Raw genomic sequence first — 19,325 nt, 5'->3', positions numbered from 1 at the left:
TACTTTTTCCATATTTTTAATTACCATTATTGCACCAATACAGTATACGCTTTATATACATATATCTTAAACTTCATTATCAATTTTTCGGCAATTCAAATACATAATATATTATCTTCTTAAGAATACAAAGAACACAACATGAAGGAAGGTTGAGAAAATAGGTTCCCAATAGTTTAGTCACTAGTGTTCTGGAGATTCTCCTTTTAGTGTTTTCTATTGAAATTTTAAAATGCCCTGCCATGGCTCTGTAAGAATAGAGCTGCCTGGAAGGGGAGGCAATGAAAAAAAATGGACCCAAAGTTAAAAAGAGTCAAGAAGGAAATCCAGGAGAGAGAGTGTATTTTGAAACTGAATATTAGGACTCCCTTTAGCCAGACTGAACACATCCAAACAGGTGCTAAGGGAAGAAATGATATCCTCCCATTTCATCCTCCAGATTACTCAATAACAAACAAAATAGATAGTGCCCGATCATCTAAGAAAGGGAACTCTCTTCACAGCATTGTAAAAGGAATGGTGGGGCAGAGGGAAAGGAAAGTGGTGGGAGAGCAACTAGTTTTTGATACCCGGGGTGAAGGGTATCAAAGCTGTCACCTGGGCAAAACCTATCACAGCTCAAACTGTGACTCTCTAGCTCCCTTCTAAATGAGGATACATGTAATAGCAGCTTTTCTATTGAAGAATTAGATGGACTGAAAAATAAATGTTTATGGAAAGGGGCCAGATACCCAGGCAGCAAGGCAATGTGGGTATGGAATAAGAGTTAAGTGCTTTCAACCTCTCTGCCTACAAAGCAGGTTAAAAACTCTAAACCCTCAACTTTAGGTCAAATAATGGGACAAATCCAAAGTAACGCTCTGCTTCAAATGCAGCAATTAGAAGGAGCTGCAAAAAAGTACAGCAGGTCCTCCAATAATGCCATTTTGTTATACTGTTGAGGAACTTAACTCTTATTTGTATCAATCAGCCTATGATAAAACTGGTTTTGTCATAAGTCGTGTAGCTTAAAGTTGCAAAACCTATCGACATTAAGTGAGGACTTACTGTAAACACTTGTCTAGAATATAACTTGGAAAACACAGCTCCTTGAACCTCCTTCATCCAAGAGACACCCACTGATCAAAGACGTTGCACTATTCAACAAACGAGAATAGTGGAGGTGCCACCAACACAACCCTCTTATCATAGGAAGAGACATGTAAACACATGAGAGGGTAATGGAGCTGCACCCAGCACTGAATATTCACTCAATAGGATAAGCCTTAAAAAGGAGATAGAGCAGAGACCCAAGAAACAGGTCTTTCTTTATTCTTATCCCTATCAAAATTCTGAATTTGTAAACACTGAGGTCAGTCTGTCCATTTTCAGAGTCTTGGGTTAGCGAAAAAGAAAGTTTCAAAGTTTTTGTCTCCCCTGAAATTGCTAAAAAGAGCTTCCCAAAGAGGCACACAAGGGTCGTGAGATGATTCTGAAATATGTTAAAGAATTTAAAAGATGGAAAAAAATTCCACAGATGTTAGAGGTCATTTTCCCCACACAGAGACCCTGGCCTTTTAAGCCCTGCACAGTCAGCCACAAGTATGATAAAGACCCACTATTCCCCTGCCTTGACAGTGAAGGGGAAATAAGAGATATTTTTTTTTTGGCTGTACAGCAAGTAACAACATAGGGGAGTGACATAAATCCGCTTGAATGCAATGAAGAAACTATGAAAAAGATTGTCCAGTAATTTTGGTTCTGGGGAGAGAAGGGATTCCTAACTTCCCTCACAGATTGGTGCCCTCAAGGTCATTTTCATTCTTCAAGTCTGTCCTTAATGTCCTGCCAATGCTATTCAGAACTGGACCCAGTTAGATGGCTGTGGTGCCTGATTTGGAACAGAGCTGCAAGACATAACAGAGAGAAAGTTAAAGGCACAATATTAGGAGAGCTACTCCATTCTTTACTTAATAATTTCAAAGAAATCGCTGCCCAGAATTTCTGAAACTTCACAGCAATTCTACTTACTGAGGCTACTGAGGAGTGAAATATCCCACTCAAACTTTACCCTATAGTTTTCTTATCTCACCAACCCCAGCACTCCTATAATTCCATACCCCAAATCCCTGCCAAAGACTCCATATGACCTACAAACACCCTGCTTTCCCAGATTAAAGATTTCATCTGACTGTACATATCATCTATACCCTGACTGAGAATATATTATTTCATTATGCTCATACCTGGATGCAGTGCTAAAATCTCCCCACAAGTCATTGCTTGCAGAAACTGGAGCTGATGCTGGTGTGGTGACAGGAGCAGGAGAATCCAAATCTAAAAGGATATCTGAATACAATATGTAAGTAGAAAAAAGAAGAGAAGAAAAACAAAAATCTTAGAAATAAAAACATTATATTCACACAAAAATCTATACACAGTAGCTTTATTTGTAATAACCAAAAACTGGAAACCCAGATGTCTTTACATGGGTGATGGTTAAACATGCTGTGGTACATACAGAGCATGTAATACTATTCAGCAATAAATAGAAACTATTGATATACACAGCAATTTGGATAAATCTCAAGGGAATTATGCTGAGTGAAAAAAGCCAATCCCAAAAGGTTATATACTATATGATTCCACTCATATAACATTCCTGCAGTGACAAAATTATAGAGATGGAGAAGAGATTACTGATTGCCAAAGGTTAGGAATTGGGGGAACTGGGAGGGTGGGTGGGTCAGCAAGAGGCCACGAAGGAGGAAGGTGTGGTTATACAGGGGTGACACAAGGGAGTTCTATAGTGATAACATTGTTCTGTATGTGGACCATGGTGGTGGATCCAGGAACCTTCACATAATAAAACTGCACGGAACTAAATATACATATACACACGAATGAGAACACGTAAAACTAGTGAAATCTATGTAAGAGAAGTGATATTATCCATGTCAATTTCCTGGTTGAGATATTAGACTATACTTTTGCAAAATGTTATCATTGAGGAAAACTGGGTAAAGGGTACAAGAGATTTCTGTGCATTATTTTTTAGAGCTGTATGTGAATCTACAATTACCTCAAAATAAAAAGTTTAATTAAAAAAAATAAAAAGTAAATCTTAGATATAATCTCTAGTACCTTCTGGTGACACTTATAACTCCTAGGAAAATTCCTTTCTGAGTTCTAATATTCTCATTCTTTAAATGTAAATATATCTATTCTTTTTCCCACCAGATAGTAAGGAAGAATAAAAATGCATTCACAAACCAGATGTCTCATTTTTCGCCAAATGCCTTCATAAAGAAATGAAAAAAAATTAAGAAATAGCATTTACTGAATGGCCACTATGTTCCAAGTACTGTGCTAGGTGCCCTCACATCATTTAACCTTCACAGTCCTGGGGTAGTTTTGCCTATTTTGCAGATAAGGATATTGAAACTCAAAGACCTTAAGTAATATTACCAAATATATTCAGGTATTAAGTAGCAGAGCTATGAGTGAAATCTTGGTCCATCTGACTCTCAGGCCTACTAGCATCTAACCAACGTACAATGAAGGAAATAGTCTGTCTAATATCCATCCATTTTCTGCCAAAGAATCTACCAGACACCATGACTCTCAGTCCACTAGAAAAACTTTGATCCCTTGCTAGAGGCTGCCAGAATCACCTTGTCAATATCAAGTGCTATTTAATTTAAAAAAAAAAAAATCAACACTTTTTTTAGCAAATAGGTGTTATCGAAATATAACCGAAGATATGGTTTCTGAAAGTTAAAAGTACTAGAGAGATTTACCTGCATCACTACCTCCATGATTAGATTTTGGAATGGGTGGTGGAGTAACGTGATTGCTGATGGCAACCGAGGAGGATGGAGGGGGAATAGTGATTTTGCCTCCAGGTGGGGGTGGGAGTAAGCTTAGGCCCCCAGTCCCTCCAGTCTTGGGCTTAGAAGCACCTCCTTTCTTGGTTGTGATGTTCTGTAAAAGAAAAAAAAAAAAAAGAATGAGTGTGAGAGAAAAAAAGAGAAGTCACAGGCTTTATGGAAATATAGCAAAGGGAGGAAAAAACCATACTTACCCCAATACTCAACTTGATGGTCTGTCCTTCCTTGAAGCCCAGATCCAACTTGGGACGAGTGTCCATTTCCTGAGATTCTTTGGAAATCTCAGATTCTTGCTTTACCCACCTTCAGTAAAAGAGTTAAGTTATCTTAATTTGGGATTCCCTGAAAGCAGAGTTTGACACACGAATTTGAGTGTAACTAATCTATGTAAAATAGGATTCCAGAAAGCAGAGTGAAGAAACATGAAGAGTTGAGAAGGGGGTGGGGGAGGGGTAAAAGACAAGAAACAGGGTAATTGGCCTTAAAAAGAATGTGCATTAAACTTGGCCCTTCAAAGGAGGGCATTTAGCCACCAATTCGCTTCCCCCTGTTTGAGGGCGACCCCCGAGGAGGTGTTAATTCCTCATTCCTTCCAGGTTGCACCCCTGTGCTGAGTGGCCTTCCTCAATTTCAGAGAGTGCTGAGGCAGAAAAGGAGAGGTATATGTGCCCTTGAGGTAGGAAGCTGACAGCGTGCATGGTGCTGTCCACCACAGGCTACGCCAAAGTCAAGTGAGCTGAAGAAATGCTGCGACAGGCACAAAGCATGTCAGCAACATGAAGTAACAAAATTGGTATGTAACTCCCCAACATATCTCACATAGAGCCCTGCTGTTACTGTATGCCTCTCTCAGCCGCCTAAAAGAAAGGGCATATTCTCTAGAGGCATAAACAAAAGTATCATCTCAAACCCTTGTACAAGGGATCAAAAACACATTCTGGGCTATAAGAAAAAAATAAAATAGATACAATGATGATGTAAAACTAGTTTACCAAATAAAGAAACCAGGAGGTAAAAGAGATAGTGCCCATTCAGCTAAGAAGCAGCTTTCCCCAAACCATTTAATCTGGTAACTAGGACAAGCTTCACTCACTTGAAGTGATCTTGCAAGGAGACATTAAAGTCGAAGGCATCACCCCTATCTGTGAAGCCAATGCCAATGAAAGCACTACGTCCTGAGGAAAAAGACAGGAATATTCAGAATAGAAGTGTCCCTAGAGCAAGTTCTACTTAATGAAAATCTAACAATTACCTTACCTGAAGTCTGGGAATGTGAATCATTTTCTCACAGACCAGGGGCCTGCAAACTACATATAGCCCATGGTCCAAATCTTGCCATAGCTTGTTTTTTTAAAATGACGTTTACTGGAACACAGCCACGCCAATTTGTTTACATATTATCTAGGGCTGCTTACACACTACAATAGCAGAACTGAATAGCTGCAATAGAGACCAGCTGGCCAGGAAAATTTTAAATATTTACTATCTGTCTCTTTATGGAAAAAGTTTGCCAACCTCTGATACAGACTATGGAAAAGAGATAATGATTAGCCTAGATATGGATGATTTAAGATAGTCCCACCAAAAGGCACCAAAACAACGAATGGGCAATATGTGTAAACTCCTTTGTTAAAAGTACATTTTGATTTATTTACATCTACCTATTAATTACATCTTGAACTTGTGTTCCTATCTATTACAAATAACATGTAAATCCTTCTCTTTAGCAACTATAGTTAACTTTGGAGAAAGGGGAGGAAAAATTTAGTAAAAAAGTAAGATAAATGCAGTCAAGATACAACGAAGTGTATTAACTATTTTCCTAATTTCATCCCATTCCAAATCCCAGCTCCCTTACCAGTACCATCCTGGATCCGAATTACAAAGTAACGACTGGAATCTGTCACTGTCTCCACAGCAATACCAGGATACTGCTCTACTGGTGCCTGAGCAAAGAGTTCACCTGACAGATAAGAGAAAGACTTCTGTGAGTGAAGGAAGCAAAAAATCTAAAACTCCAATTAACAACTATTTCCATTTCAATCCCCAACTTAAAGGTACTTACAAAAGCACACCACACCAATATCCTTAATATGTTAGAGAGCCACCAACATAGATTACCTGAAACTTTATCTTCGAGTTTGATATAGGCAATCTTCCCTTTTGAAGTGATTCGGAGGCGCCCAGTCCAATCTGGCTGGTCTAATTTCCAGTCAGATGCCCTAGGATAGGAAAATGGGAAGCCTCAGGCCTCGAGTCCATGTCTTTAATCTATGAAAAATCTACAAAAAAATCATTTGCCATATTTCGATTTCCCTTGTCCTGGATTACTTATTCTTTCTACCTATTAAATAATAACTCACAATCCCCTCTATATAGATAACTCATGTAGCAGACAGTCCAAAACAAATAGAAGACAATGTTACCATTTGAGGATTCTGGAGTCCAATAGTATTACTTTTCAGTGAACTCAACCAATAATTACAGAGTACACAGTAAGTCACAGCACTGTTCTGGGTGCTTGGGATAATGTCAGTGAACAAAACAAAGATCCCTGCCCTTGTGAGGCTTACATTCTAATAGAATACGCAATAAAAAAGAAACATAATAAATAAGTAAAATAATTAGTATCTCAGAAGGTGATAAGTGCTAAGGTAAAAAGAAAATGCAGAAGCAGAAAAAGAAGATGGGAGGGCAGTGGGAGAGTGAACAGGTTGCAGCATGCAAGAGGGTGGTCAGGGTAGGCTTTATCAACAAGGTGAAATGTGAGCAAAATGTGAAGAAAAGTGAGAGTTGCCCATGCAGAGACTGGGGGAAAAGCATACCAGGCATAGGAAACAGCTAGTGCAAAGATGCTAAGGTCGGAGCATTCCTGGAATGTTTGCCCTCAAGCAAGGAGGCCATTGCAGTTAGAATAAAGAGATGAAGTGGAAGAGCTAACAGAAGGCCAGGTTACGTAGGACCTTCGTAGGGCCTTCGAGGCCACTGTAAGAACTTTGGTTTTTAATCTGAGTGAAAGAGGAGAGGAGCCATTACAGGTTTTAAACAGAGGTGACATGATCTCCATTTTATTTTAAAAGAATTACTTTGTCTTCTCTGTGTAGAAGAGATGTAAGGATATGAGTGCTGAAGCAGGGGGATTAGTTAAAAGACTATTACAGTAACAGAAATGTCATGATGGTGACTAGGAAGAGAGAATAGCTGAAGCAGCCAGATTCTGGATATATTTAAGGTAAAGGCGGCAGGATTTTCTAATGGATTCGATGTGAGGTGAAAGAGAAAAGTCAAAGATAACTCCAAGGTGTTTAGCCTTAGCAAAGGAGTTGCCAATAACTGAGATGAGGAAGGCATGACTGGGAAGAAAGATCAGGAGTTTGGTTTTGGTTATGCTGAGTCTGAAATGTCTAGTAGATTTCAAGAGAAGATATAGACAGTTGAATATATGAGTCTAGAGTTCAGGAAAGATATGTGGGTAAAGATCAAAATGTCCATGGAAACGCTAGACAACACTAAATATTTATAATCTGTGTTATAAATGAATTTGAATGAAATTTAAGACTTTATTTAAATATGACCAATTTTAAAAAACATTGCATTTGTGATTTTCTTTTGCCAGGAGTATAAAAAAGGGAGGGCAAAGTTATTAATAATTCATCCCTTAGGACTCTGAAGACTAATACGTCCAAGTGAGAAAGGTAACAACAGGGTGTATCTGAACTAGAATGAGTTTAACAATCAGGTAAGCAAAAGGTGGAAAGGAGGAAAGCGAAAATTTAAATTAGTACAGATTTTGCACAGGATTTTAAAGATAAACATCATCATGTCCTTCTCGCTTGATGCCTTGCTCTCAAAAACTTTAAATACCTGAATCTGATCCAGAATAGAGCACTCTAGAGGTTCCCTATCTATTAAAAAAAAAGTTTTAATTAGTTGTTACTGATGCTACCATACCACAAAGAGCCAGACATAGTAAAAATAGCTATTGAAAATATTAGGAACAAGCCTACTAGATGTGTTTGTTTAGACAGGTTCCTTGTCTTAATTATTGTGTGTCTAAAGGCCAATATTTCACAAATTCTGTTACAAATTCATGGCAGCAGTTTTCCTCAACCCTCAGCCCTCAGCCCTCAGCCCTCAGCCCTCAGCCTTAGTTCCTCTCCCACTTGTAAGACCCAGCCTGAAGAACTCTTAGTTTTGCTTGTCTTCAGACAACACTCTAAACTGATCTCACAAATTTTCATTTACCTTAGCAATAAATCCTTACAACAGCCATACAAAATAGAAGGAAAAGCTTATCCTCTCCACCTCACCCCCAAATGAAGGACAATAACACAGTAATAGTGCCTAACATCAAAGTCTAGCATTCTTTTCATTACATTAAAACACACTAGGGAATTTAATATTAATTAAGCTGGAGAGAAGGGTAGTAATAAATAAAAAAGTTTTATAGGTTGGGAAACCATTTTCTAATTATTTATAAGTTTCTCATCAATTTTCCTTCCACTGGTATGGTCAGTAAAAGTCTGGGAAGCAACAGCTTACACTAGGTGAATCAAAGTCATTTATTCCTCTAATATTATTAGTCATTAAAAAAAAAGGATTTCTCCTGCTTCCTAAAAAGCCCAGTTTTTCCCTTAATGGCAGCCTAGAGAAATCATGCTTATGATGTAAAATGGGTTCTGGTAAACAAAAAGAAAAGATTATGCAGACAAAAAAAAACCAGAAAAGCAATATTTATCAAGTATCTATTATGTCCCAGGTATGATGCCCATTCGTGTGAAAATTAAGTGAGAGGATCTGATAAGGTAAGTAGTACTATATCCATTTTTATAGATGAGGAAACTAAAGCTCAAAAAGGTTAAGTGATGTGCCAAAGGTAACCCAGAAAACGAATGAGAATCACTATTCAAACTTAGTTCTGCTCTATTCATTCACTATACTAAAAGAGTGGTTGATGATAAAATGCCTCTTGGAAGATAGAAAATACCAATGATAAGAATAGAAAACACAGAACGAAAAAGAGAAAAAGAATAAAAAAAAATTAAGAAACTGCTTTGATGGCTCAGTGTAATTAATTGACAAGGATAATTGACAAGTAAGTGAAGATAGAAAACTCATCAGATGAGTGAGAGAAGGAAGGTCTTGAAGTAAAAGAAAAAGAAGAGAACCCCACTTCAATGTGTATCATATCCTTTAGGAAGTCTTAACACCTAAAGTTGAAAGGCATGAGCTATTTTCCTTATTTAATAGATCGATGCTAATTTACATGATGAAGTGTAATCTACTAATTTCATCTTTCAGAAATATATTTACAGAGTGTCCACTATGTGTCAGACATTGTGCTAGATCCTGGAATATAAAGTTAAAAAAAACCTCAAGTTGCTCATAGTCTAGTCTGGAGAAACAGCAGACAAAACAGTAACAATACCGATGGGCACTGTAGCAGAGACAGGTATAGGTGCTGTAGAAGCACAGAGAATATACCTAAGCCAGAGTGGGAAGGTCCAGGAGGGCTTCCCAAACAAAGTTAATGTCTCAGATGAATCACGCAAATAGTACTACCATTCGAAAGCATGTAGATTTTCACTCATGTTCAATTTTAGGTCTGATAGGAAGCATGAAATGAGGACTACCTCTTTGCCAAAAGGTACAACCCACAGGGTCTAGTGCACAGGTCACCAACCACAAAGATACTGATTCATGAGGAATGACCTTCTGGTAAATAGGCAAGATAATGGACATAAGGAGAGGATAAACTTTCAGCCAAAGTAATAATAAATGCCAAGAGAAAAAATCATGATGATGATATAAGTCAGAGAGAGGAATAAGAACAGTATCATATATTTATATACTGCTTTACTGTTTCCTAAATGCTTTCACATTTATTATACGATTTCATTTAACCCTCCAAATACTTCTGTGAGGTACGTAACTACAGCAGGTTTTATTATCATTAACTTTTTTTTTCTATTTTACAGATAAGAAAACTGAACCTTGGAGAGCTTAAGAGATTTGTCCAAAGTCATACAACTGTTAAGTTGCCAAGGGTAATACTCATATTTTTTAACATGTAACCCAGTGAGTTACATGTTAACCCTTTCCACTACATGACTTCATGACTTCCTACGGCATCTTCAGACCCTCATGGTCACTGAATTACAAGGGGGTTAGTTAGCCCTACAGAGAAAATGCTGCATTAACTCTGGAGGGAAAAGCTATAGGAGAAGTTAAGAGGAGAGGGAGGGAAGGAAAATAGACAATAGTATATCATCATCAAGAAAATATATTAAAAAGAAACAGTATGAACAACCATTGGAAAACCTGCAATCATAACCTTTGCCCACTGACAAAAGAGCTGAAAGGAAAACCCAATGGAGGATGATAATTGGTGGCAAGGCTGACAATAGCACAAAGATAAATTAGATCATCCCGAGACTGGCCAGCAACACAACGATTGGCCTCACACATGCACGGAGTACTGGAAATGTGGACGTGGGGATGAGGGTGGCAAACTGAAGGACGCAGGGAAGAGCGAAGAAAAGGTGACTAACGAAGGAGCAGGCGGAATGGATGTGGATGATGGAGAGCAGAGACGGGCAACCTAGAGAGAGCTGCGGGCGGGGGGCGGGGGAGAGGGATGGCAAGATGCAGGATTGTAATTTTTTTTTTTTTAAAGCGGAGGAAACAAAGATGATGGCAGTCCAGGGTAGGGGAAGAGCAAGAGGACAGGGCAATAACAGCCCAGGTGGGGAGGCTAGCAAGGTGACAACCCAGAGGTGGCGGTGGCAGGAACGAGCAGCTGCTACCTGAGAAGGAAACTGTCATCCCCGACCGGGTACGCACACGCTGCAGTGCCTTGGGGTTAGTACCTGTAACCGCGGTTGGAAGCCCGGGGCGGAATCCGGTAGACGCTGACGTCGGGTTTCACACACAGGACAGACTCGTACTCCAGCTCGGCCGCCATCTTGGCTCTGCTCTCCGCGGCGCCGGGGGCGGGGCGTAGAGCCGGGGGCGGGACGTGGAGCGGAGAGTTGCGTTGCACGACAACTTCCGCTTTCGCTGCTCCCGCTCCAGTTTATCTTGGTTCCTGAGATTAACCTCCGGTGGCGCGGGTTGGGGAAGCCATACTGAACCCTGGAAACGGTGAGGCTACGCGGCTCACCATCTTGGGTAATGGCGAAGATGCCATCCCAGTGCCTGACTCACGTTGTGGAAATCTCCATCCCCGAGAGGTAATGAGGGAAAGCCGCCATTTTGCTCCCGGCAAGTTCCAGCGATGCCCTGGGGGGATGAGGACCATCTTGAAATCTGGCGAATTTTTTTCTTCCAAGAGTAACTTCTTAACTGTAATTTCCTGGCAGAAAAGGAGTATCCATCCGTCGGTAAACTGGAACTGAGGGCCTGCTGGAAATATGTGATCAAGTCATAGGGTGGATTTTCAACCCTCCAGAGTCTAAAGGTTAAAAGTTCCCAGCCTGATTAATTGCCTAATAGCACCGTTTTCTCTCTTATATTTTCCACAACAGCACCTGTTAAAGTAATATTCCTCACTTTCAGTTGTGTATGCTGGTTATCTTTTGGAAAACTTGACCTTCCCACTTCAATGTGTATCATATCCTTTAGGAAGTCTTAACGCCTAAAGTTGAAAGGCATGAGCTATTTTCCTTATTTAATAAATCGATGCTAATTTACATGATGAAGTGTAATCTACTAATTTCATCTTTCAGAAATATATTTACAGAGTGTCCACTATGTGTCAGACATTGTGCTAGATCCTGGAATATAAAGTTAAAAAAAACCTCAAGTTGCTCATAGTCTAGTCTGGAGAAACAGCAGACAAAACAGTAACAATACCGATGGGCACTGTAGCAGAGACAGGTATAGGTGCTGTAGAAGCACAGAGAATATACCTAAGCCAGAGTGGGAAGGTCCAGGAGGGCTTCCCAAACAAAGTTAATGTCTCAGATGAATCACGCAAATAGTACTACCATTCGAAAGCATGTAGATTTTCACTCATGTTCAATTTTAGGTCTGATAGGAAGCATGAAATGAGGACTACCTCTTTGCCAAAAGGTACAACCCACAGGGTCTAGTGCACAGGTCACCAACCACAAAGATACTGATTCATGAGGAATGACCTTCTGGTAAATAGGCAAGATAATGGACATAAGGAGAGGATAAACTTTCAGCCAAAGTAATAATAAATGCCAAGAGAAAAAATCATGATGATGATATAAGTCAGAGAGAGGAATAAGAACAGTATCATATATTTATATACTGCTTTACTGTTTCCTAAATGCTTTCACATTTATTATACGATTTCATTTAACCCTCCAAATACTTCTGTGAGGTACGTAACTACAGCAGGTTTTATTATCATTAACTTTTTTTTTCTATTTTACAGATAAGAAAACTGAACCTTGGAGAGCTTAAGAGATTTGTCCAAAGTCATACAACTGTTAAGTTGCCAAGGGTAATACTCATATTTTTTAACATGTAACCCAGTGAGTTACATGTTAACCCTTTCCACTACATGACTTCATGACTTCCTACGGCATCTTCAGACCCTCATGGTCACTGAATTACAAGGGGGTTAGTTAGCCCTACAGAGAAAATGCTGCATTAACTCTGGAGGGAAAAGCTATAGGAGAAGTTAAGAGGAGAGGGAGGGAAGGAAAATAGACAATAGTATATCATCATCAAGAAAATATATTAAAAAGAAACAGTATGAACAACCATTGGAAAACCTGCAATCATAACCTTTGCCCACTGACAAAAGAGCTGAAAGGAAAACCCAATGGAGGATGATAATTGGTGGCAAGGCTGACAATAGCACAAAGATAAATTAGATCATCCCGAGACTGGCCAGCAACACAACGATTGGCCTCACACATGCACGGAGTACTGGAAATGTGGACGTGGGGATGAGGGTGGCAAACTGAAGGACGCAGGGAAGAGCGAAGAAAAGGTGACTAACGAAGGAGCAGGCGGAATGGATGTGGATGATGGAGAGCAGAGACGGGCAACCTAGAGAGAGCTGCGGGCGGGGGGCGGGGGAGAGGGATGGCAAGATGCAGGATTGTAATTTTTTTTTTTTTAAAGCGGAGGAAACAAAGATGATGGCAGTCCAGGGTAGGGGAAGAGCAAGAGGACAGGGCAATAACAGCCCAGGTGGGGAGGCTAGCAAGGTGACAACCCAGAGGTGGCGGTGGCAGGAACGAGCAGCTGCTACCTGAGAAGGAAACTGTCATCCCCGAGCGGGTACGCACACGCTGCAGTGCCTTGGGGTTAGTACCTGTAACCGCGGTTGGAAGCCCGGGGCGGAATCCGGTAGACGCTGACGTCGGGTTTCACACACAGGACAGACTCGTACTCCAGCTCGGCCGCCATCTTGGCTCTGCTCTCCGCGGCGCCGGGGGCGGGGCGTAGAGCCGGGGGCGGGACGTGGAGCGGAGAGTTGCGTTGCACGACAACTTCCGCTTTCGCTGCTCCCGCTCCAGTTTATCTTGGTTCCTGAGATTAACCTCCGGTGGCGCGGGTTGGGGAAGCCATACTGAACCCTGGAAACGGTGAGGCTACGCGGCTCACCATCTTGGGTAATGGCGAAGATGCCATCCCAGTGCCTGACTCACGTTGTGGAAATCTCCATCCCCGAGAGGTAATGAGGGAAAGCCGCCATTTTGCTCCCGGCAAGTTCCAGCGATGCCCTGGGGGGATGAGGACCATCTTGAAATCTGGCGAATTTTTTTCTTCCAAGAGTAACTTCTTAACTGTAATTTCCTGGCAGAAAAGGAGTATCCATCCGTCGGTAAACTGGAACTGAGGGCCTGCTGGAAATATGTGATCAAGTCATAGGGTGGATTTTCAACCCTCCAGAGTCTAAAGGTTAAAAGTTCCCAGCCTGATTAATTGCCTAATAGCACCGTTTTCTCTCTTATATTTTCCACAACAGCACCTGTTAAAGTAATATTCCTCACTTTCAGTTGTGTATGCTGGTTATCTTTTGGAAAACTTGACCTTCTTAAACCCTTAAGTGAGATCACCCAATTACTGACAAAATCAGGAAGCGTAATGAACTATTTAATGGCTGCTATTTTTTCCAGTTCTGTTATAAATCTTACTGAACTCGCTCTATAAATATGTTACTGCACATTCCAAATGTAAACTTGCCACGACACTCTCACGTAAAACGATTTAATTAGCACAGATAGCAAATGGCAAAACCAAAATATAAACACAAGTATGTCTGACTACAACGGTAGCTATCTTCACCACTTCATTATATTGACTATTGAAAAACCTGTCTCTAATTTATCTAGGTAGCTCAGTGATACCTTAAAATTCAAAAAGAATTATCATATCTGTCCAAGGCAAGGATGTGAGAAATTGGCCACTCTCATACACTGTTTGCACGAATGGTAATCGGTACAGTATTTTTTAGGGCAATTTAGCACAATTGACCAAAATATTGCATGTAACTTTCATTTTAGCAAATCCACTAATAGATATTTTAGAGATATTCTTATATGCATAAAATATGTACATTTATTGTAGCATTGTTTATAATAGTGAAAAAAATGGAAACAACGTGAATGTCTACCAATAATAAATGGTTAGTGCCATATTTATTACCTTGAGATGTTTTGCACTAGATTATATATATATTTTCAATATTAAAGCCTTAGAAAGAGATCCAAGATTTAAAACAAACCAAAGAATATCAACGAAAAGCCCCAGCAAACTTTCACTTAAAATTTCAGTAATCCTCAACTACTTCTGATTCCCTAAATTGTCCATGTTCTTCATACCTTTGCATGCATTATACTTTCTACCTTAAATGCTCTCCCCTAGCCTGTCAATTTGGCAAACTGATACATTCACATGTTAGCTCAAATAATACCTTCTCTGTGACTTTGCTAGGTCCTTTACATGAATTAGATGAATTTTCTCTAATGCTTCCACTTGCTTCTGGTATACCTTTTTATGATACCTAATGTGATATTATACTTTAAATAGCTCCTACTATGCCATAAAATCCATAAAGACAAGAACTTTGCTTGTTCAGCACGCAGCACAATGCCCTTCACATAGTAGACAATGATTGTTGTTGAATACACAAACTTTCTACTTAAAACTAATTATTTAACATTAATTTGGCCTATTCCCCAATTTCAGGACCCTACATGTAATCTGCAAAAAATTCAAAGAGTATAGAAGAGTATTAAATGAAAAATGAAAGTCCACATCTCTATATATGGACAACTTAATGCTAACAAATCAATAACATAAATAAAATGGTCATTGATATGCACAACTTACCTAAAATAATTCAAGAAGGCATAGAAAATCCGAATAGCCCTATATCTATTAAAAAAGTTGAATTCGTAACTGAAAATCTTCCCCAAAAGAAAACTCCAGACCCAGATGGCTTCACTGTTGATCAAACATTTTAGAAAGAAATAGTATAAATTCTATACAAACTCTAAGAAAATAGAAGAGGAAAAATCAAAATTCCAAACAAGTTTTATGAGACAATCATTACCTTGATACCAAAACCAGGCAAAGATGTTATAAGAAAACTATAGACCAATTTTTTCTCCTGAGCAAAAGATCTTCACAAAATTTCAACAAATCAAATACAATAATGTGTAAAAAGGACACTATGTCATAACTAATTAGGATTTCCTCCTAAGAATTTAAGGTTAGTTTAACATTCAAAAATCAATAAATATAACACCAAATTAGCAATATAAAGAAAAAGCACATAATCACCTCCAAAGAAGCAAAAATATTTATGAAAAAATGCAATACTCATAATAAAAACTCAGCAAACTAGGAAGAGAAGGGGAATTCCTCAGTCTGATAAAGGGCATTTATTAAAAACCTACAGCTAACATAATGCTTAATGGTTAATATTGGATGCCTTTCTGCTAAAATGAAGAACAAGGCAAGAGTTATGCGCTCAACATTTTTGTTAATTATAATGCTAGAGATCCTTGTCAATACAATAGGGCAAGCAAAAGAACAAGTTTATGGATTAGAAATAAAACTGCCTTGACTCATGGAGGACATCATTACGTACAAAGAGAATGCTGAGACATAAAAAGAAGAAAAAAGAAAACGACTGAGTTTAACAAAGTTGCAAGTTAGTCAATACACTAAAATCAATTGCAGTTCCATAACTAGCAATAAATCAGAAATTAAAATTTTTTAAAATTTACAATAGCATCAAAAACCATGACACCTCGGGATAAATTTAATATTGCTGAGAGAAGTTAAAGTAGACCTCAACAGATAGATATACCATGTTCATGTGTTGAAAGATACTGTTAAAATGTCAGTTCTGCCGAATTGACCCATACATTCAATGCAGTCCCAATCAAAATCCGAGCAGGCTTTTTTTTTTTTAGAAATTGACAACCTGATTTATAAATGCATGTGGAAAAACAAAGGTCCTAGAATAACTAAAACAACTTTGACAGTTAAGAACAAAGATGGAGAATTTACCTTTCATATCAAGAATCAAGATACATGAATCAAGAGTGTGATGTATTGGCGTAAGGGTAGACATATAAATCACATAGATCACTGTAACAGGACAGAGAATCCAGAATAGGCTTACATCTGTGTGGTCAAATTATTTTTGACAAAAATGCCAAGACAATTCAATGGAGAAAGATAAACTTTTCAACAAATGGTGCTGGAACAACCGGAAAAAAAAATAACCCATATGTCACACCATACACAAAAATTAACTCAAATGGATCATAAGCTAAAACTATAAAACTTCTAGGAAAAAAAATAAAATTTGTGCAAACTTAGAGTAGGAAAATATTTTTAGATAAAATATACCACAAACCATAAAATATTTGTTAACTTCGACTTTATTCAAAATTAAAAAGTTTTACTCTTCAAAAGATGCCATTACCATTAAGAAAATGAAAATGCAAGCCACAGACTGAGAAAATATTCACAATACATGTATCTGACAAATGACTTCTATTCAGAAAATATATAAATTAAATAGAGACCACAAGACAACACGTCTAATAGAATGGCTTAAAAGAAAACTTGAAAACAGCAAAGTGCTGGCAAGGATATGGAGCAACTTTCATACATTGCTAATGTGGAGCTAAAATGGCACAACCATTTTGGAAAACAAAGTTTTGTATTTTCTTAAAAGTTAAACATTTATCATATGACCCAGCATTCCACTCTGAGATATTTATTCACAGGATTTTAAAACATATGTCCACAGAAGACATATATGCAAATGTTCATAGAAGCTTTGTTTACAATAGCCAAAAACTAAAAACACTAAATGAATGGCTAAACAAATTGTAGTGTATCCACATAATAGGGTAGAGTCATATTGATAAGTAATTGTAATATATAGGATAGCAATAAAGAGGATTAAACTACTAATACTCAGTGATAGCAATAAAAAGATTTGAACCACTAAAACTCACAATGACATGGATAGATCCCAAAAACATTCTGAACAAAAGAAGCCAGGCCTAGAAGAGTCCATACTGTATGACTTTATTTATATGAAATCCTGGAGAAGACTATAGAAACAGAAATTAGATAAGTGGTTGCTTGGTGCCAAAGGTAGGGATCGAATAGGAAAAGGTACAAGGCTATTTGGGGTCAGGTAGGTGATAGAAATGTTCTATATCTTGATTGTGGTGTTGGGTACACAAAATGTATATATTAGTCAAAAATTAAGAAATTGTATACTTAAAATGGTGTATTGTATGTAAATTATAACTAAATAAAATTTATTTAAAAAAAATTTAAGTCCACTTTCCTGTTCCTCAAAATCCATTCTCCTGTTATTCTCCATTGAATTAACTACCGTAATCAGTGTTTTGTATATTTTTCCTGGTATTTTCTGTGCATTATGCGTTTATAAGTGTGTGTATTGTGAGTATAATGAATTTTCACAAATGAACATACTGTTCATATTTTGCTCTTAACAATAGACACTTTTTTATGTCAGTAATATAGGTAGACCTCAAACTTTTAAAATGTTTTATATATTCCATTGAAAGACTACCAATAAAATCTTTTCAAGTTGCCTGTAAATTAAATTAATGATGTTTATTTCCAAAGAATTATTAGAAGGTAGTAGAAGTATAGAAACTTTGAATTAGGAGAGACTTTTAGACATTAATACAGTCTTTTAAAAGTTTTTTATTTTTTAACTATGACACACAATAAGAACACATTTTATATTAGAACTCAATGCACTCATGTATACTCATATATAATTGAAACAAAGGTTTCCTAAAATGTTACCCTTACTAAATGAGATGGCAGTTTATAGTTTTCATTCTATTCTATTCTTTCTATTCTATTCTATTCTATTCTATTCTATTCTATTCTATTCTATTCTATTCTAATGTTGTTCTCAACTCATAAAATTAATTTCAATACCCAATAGTACCTCTTGACTCAGGGAAAAAATAAGAAGGGATCTAACACTGATCACCATTTTACAAGATAAAAAAGTAATGAAGAAAGACCAAAAGTATTTCTAATAATTAGATCACATACTAAGATCATTATGTACATTTTATTCTGCTTTTAGAAGAGTCATACACCCTCCTCTGGCTGTACAATAAAGTCTAATCTCATTACCTAGATGATTCTTCATAATCTTGCCCCAACTTCTTCCAGACTCACTGAGAATCACTTCTCTCACATCCTTTTCCTCACTCTTACCCATAATGTCCTTTCTAACTTAACTGATCACATTGCCATAATTTTCCAAACACACCGTCTTTGTTCATGCCGCACATATTTGCACATGCTGAAATACTCTTTCCACTCATTTCTTGGTAAAATGCCTTCAGATATATTTTAAATAATAATTTCTCTGAGAAACTTTCCTCAACTTTCCTAAATACAACTAGTAAGTCCCTCCTCTATGTTCCCATAACATTTTTAATACTTTGGTTTTAGTTCTTATTACATTGCATTCAACTATTTATAGATACATCTATATTCCAAGGGCAAGAAACATGTATTTCCCCAACGTCTATTACAATTTCCAGAATATAATGAGAATTCACCTCTGCTCACCACTAGGTGGCAGCAGCTACACAATTCAAAAGTTCTGGGTTGGCGAATAGATTAAGCTAATTTTCTCATACTTGTGACTAAGTAAATGTGATTTAACCAAGTTCAATAAAAGCACCTTTGTTGGAAATGACAGAAGCCTCACTCGTCTCAAATCTTGATTACTTTTAGATATAATTTAAACATTAAAAAAAAGTAATGGTTTTCTTGACTTATCTCCACAGATGAGTCATTAGATGTATATGAAATAGTAGTAGTAGTATGAAATAGTAATGTATTTCCCATCTCTTCTTTATTCACACATACAAAGTTATTTACCACAGATTTAAAAATTATGATTTACCTTTGCTTAAGGTACTGTTATCTATCATA

The 19,325-nt window shown here is 37.8% G+C and overlaps 1 protein-coding gene across 2 annotated transcripts; it reads right to left on the bottom strand.

Annotated features, from left to right (window-relative positions):
* Positions 1 to 14,322, bottom strand: NECAP1 (NECAP endocytosis associated 1). Of its 2 annotated transcripts, none has more exons than XM_011365783.2 (8): positions 13,165 to 14,322; positions 5,991 to 6,091; positions 5,728 to 5,832; positions 4,963 to 5,044; positions 4,064 to 4,172; positions 3,780 to 3,963; positions 2,226 to 2,328; positions 1 to 1,886 (listed from the first exon to the last, which is right to left on the bottom strand). In XM_011365783.2, the coding sequence occupies exons 1-8, from the start codon at positions 13,257 to 13,259 to the stop codon at positions 1,838 to 1,840; spliced, it is 828 nt and encodes a 275-aa protein (XP_011364085.1). In that variant the 5' UTR covers positions 13,260 to 14,322; the 3' UTR covers positions 1 to 1,837. The 2 variants fall into 2 exon arrangements, with proteins under 2 accessions (XP_011364085.1, XP_011364084.1); XM_011365782.2 differs by lacking the exon at positions 13,165 to 14,322 and adding an exon at positions 10,739 to 11,413.
* Positions 14,323 to 19,325: the final 5,003 nt, after the last annotated feature.

Source organism: Pteropus vampyrus, unplaced genomic scaffold (assembly GCF_000151845.1).
Source record: "Pteropus vampyrus isolate Shadow unplaced genomic scaffold, Pvam_2.0 Scaffold116, whole genome shotgun sequence".
Taxonomy (NCBI): Eukaryota; Metazoa; Chordata; class Mammalia; order Chiroptera; family Pteropodidae; genus Pteropus; species Pteropus vampyrus.
The sequence above is the reverse complement of the archived record's forward strand: the minus strand, read 5'-3'. Positions and strand labels throughout refer to the sequence as shown.

Excerpts from the sequence above, each read along its gene's own strand:
- NECAP1 (XM_011365783.2), bottom strand. The coding sequence starts at position 13,259 with ATGGCGGCCGAGCTGGAGTACGAGTCTGTCCTGTGTGTGAAACCCGAC. Across the intron at positions 6,092-13,164 it reads GCTTCCAACCGCGGTTACAG|GGCATCTGACTGGAAATTAG; the intron begins GTACTAACCCCA and ends TTCCTATCCTAG. Across the intron at positions 1,887-2,225 it reads GATTTTAGCACTGCATCCAG|CTCTGTTCCAAATCAGGCAC; the intron begins GTATGAGCATAA and ends TATGTCTTGCAG.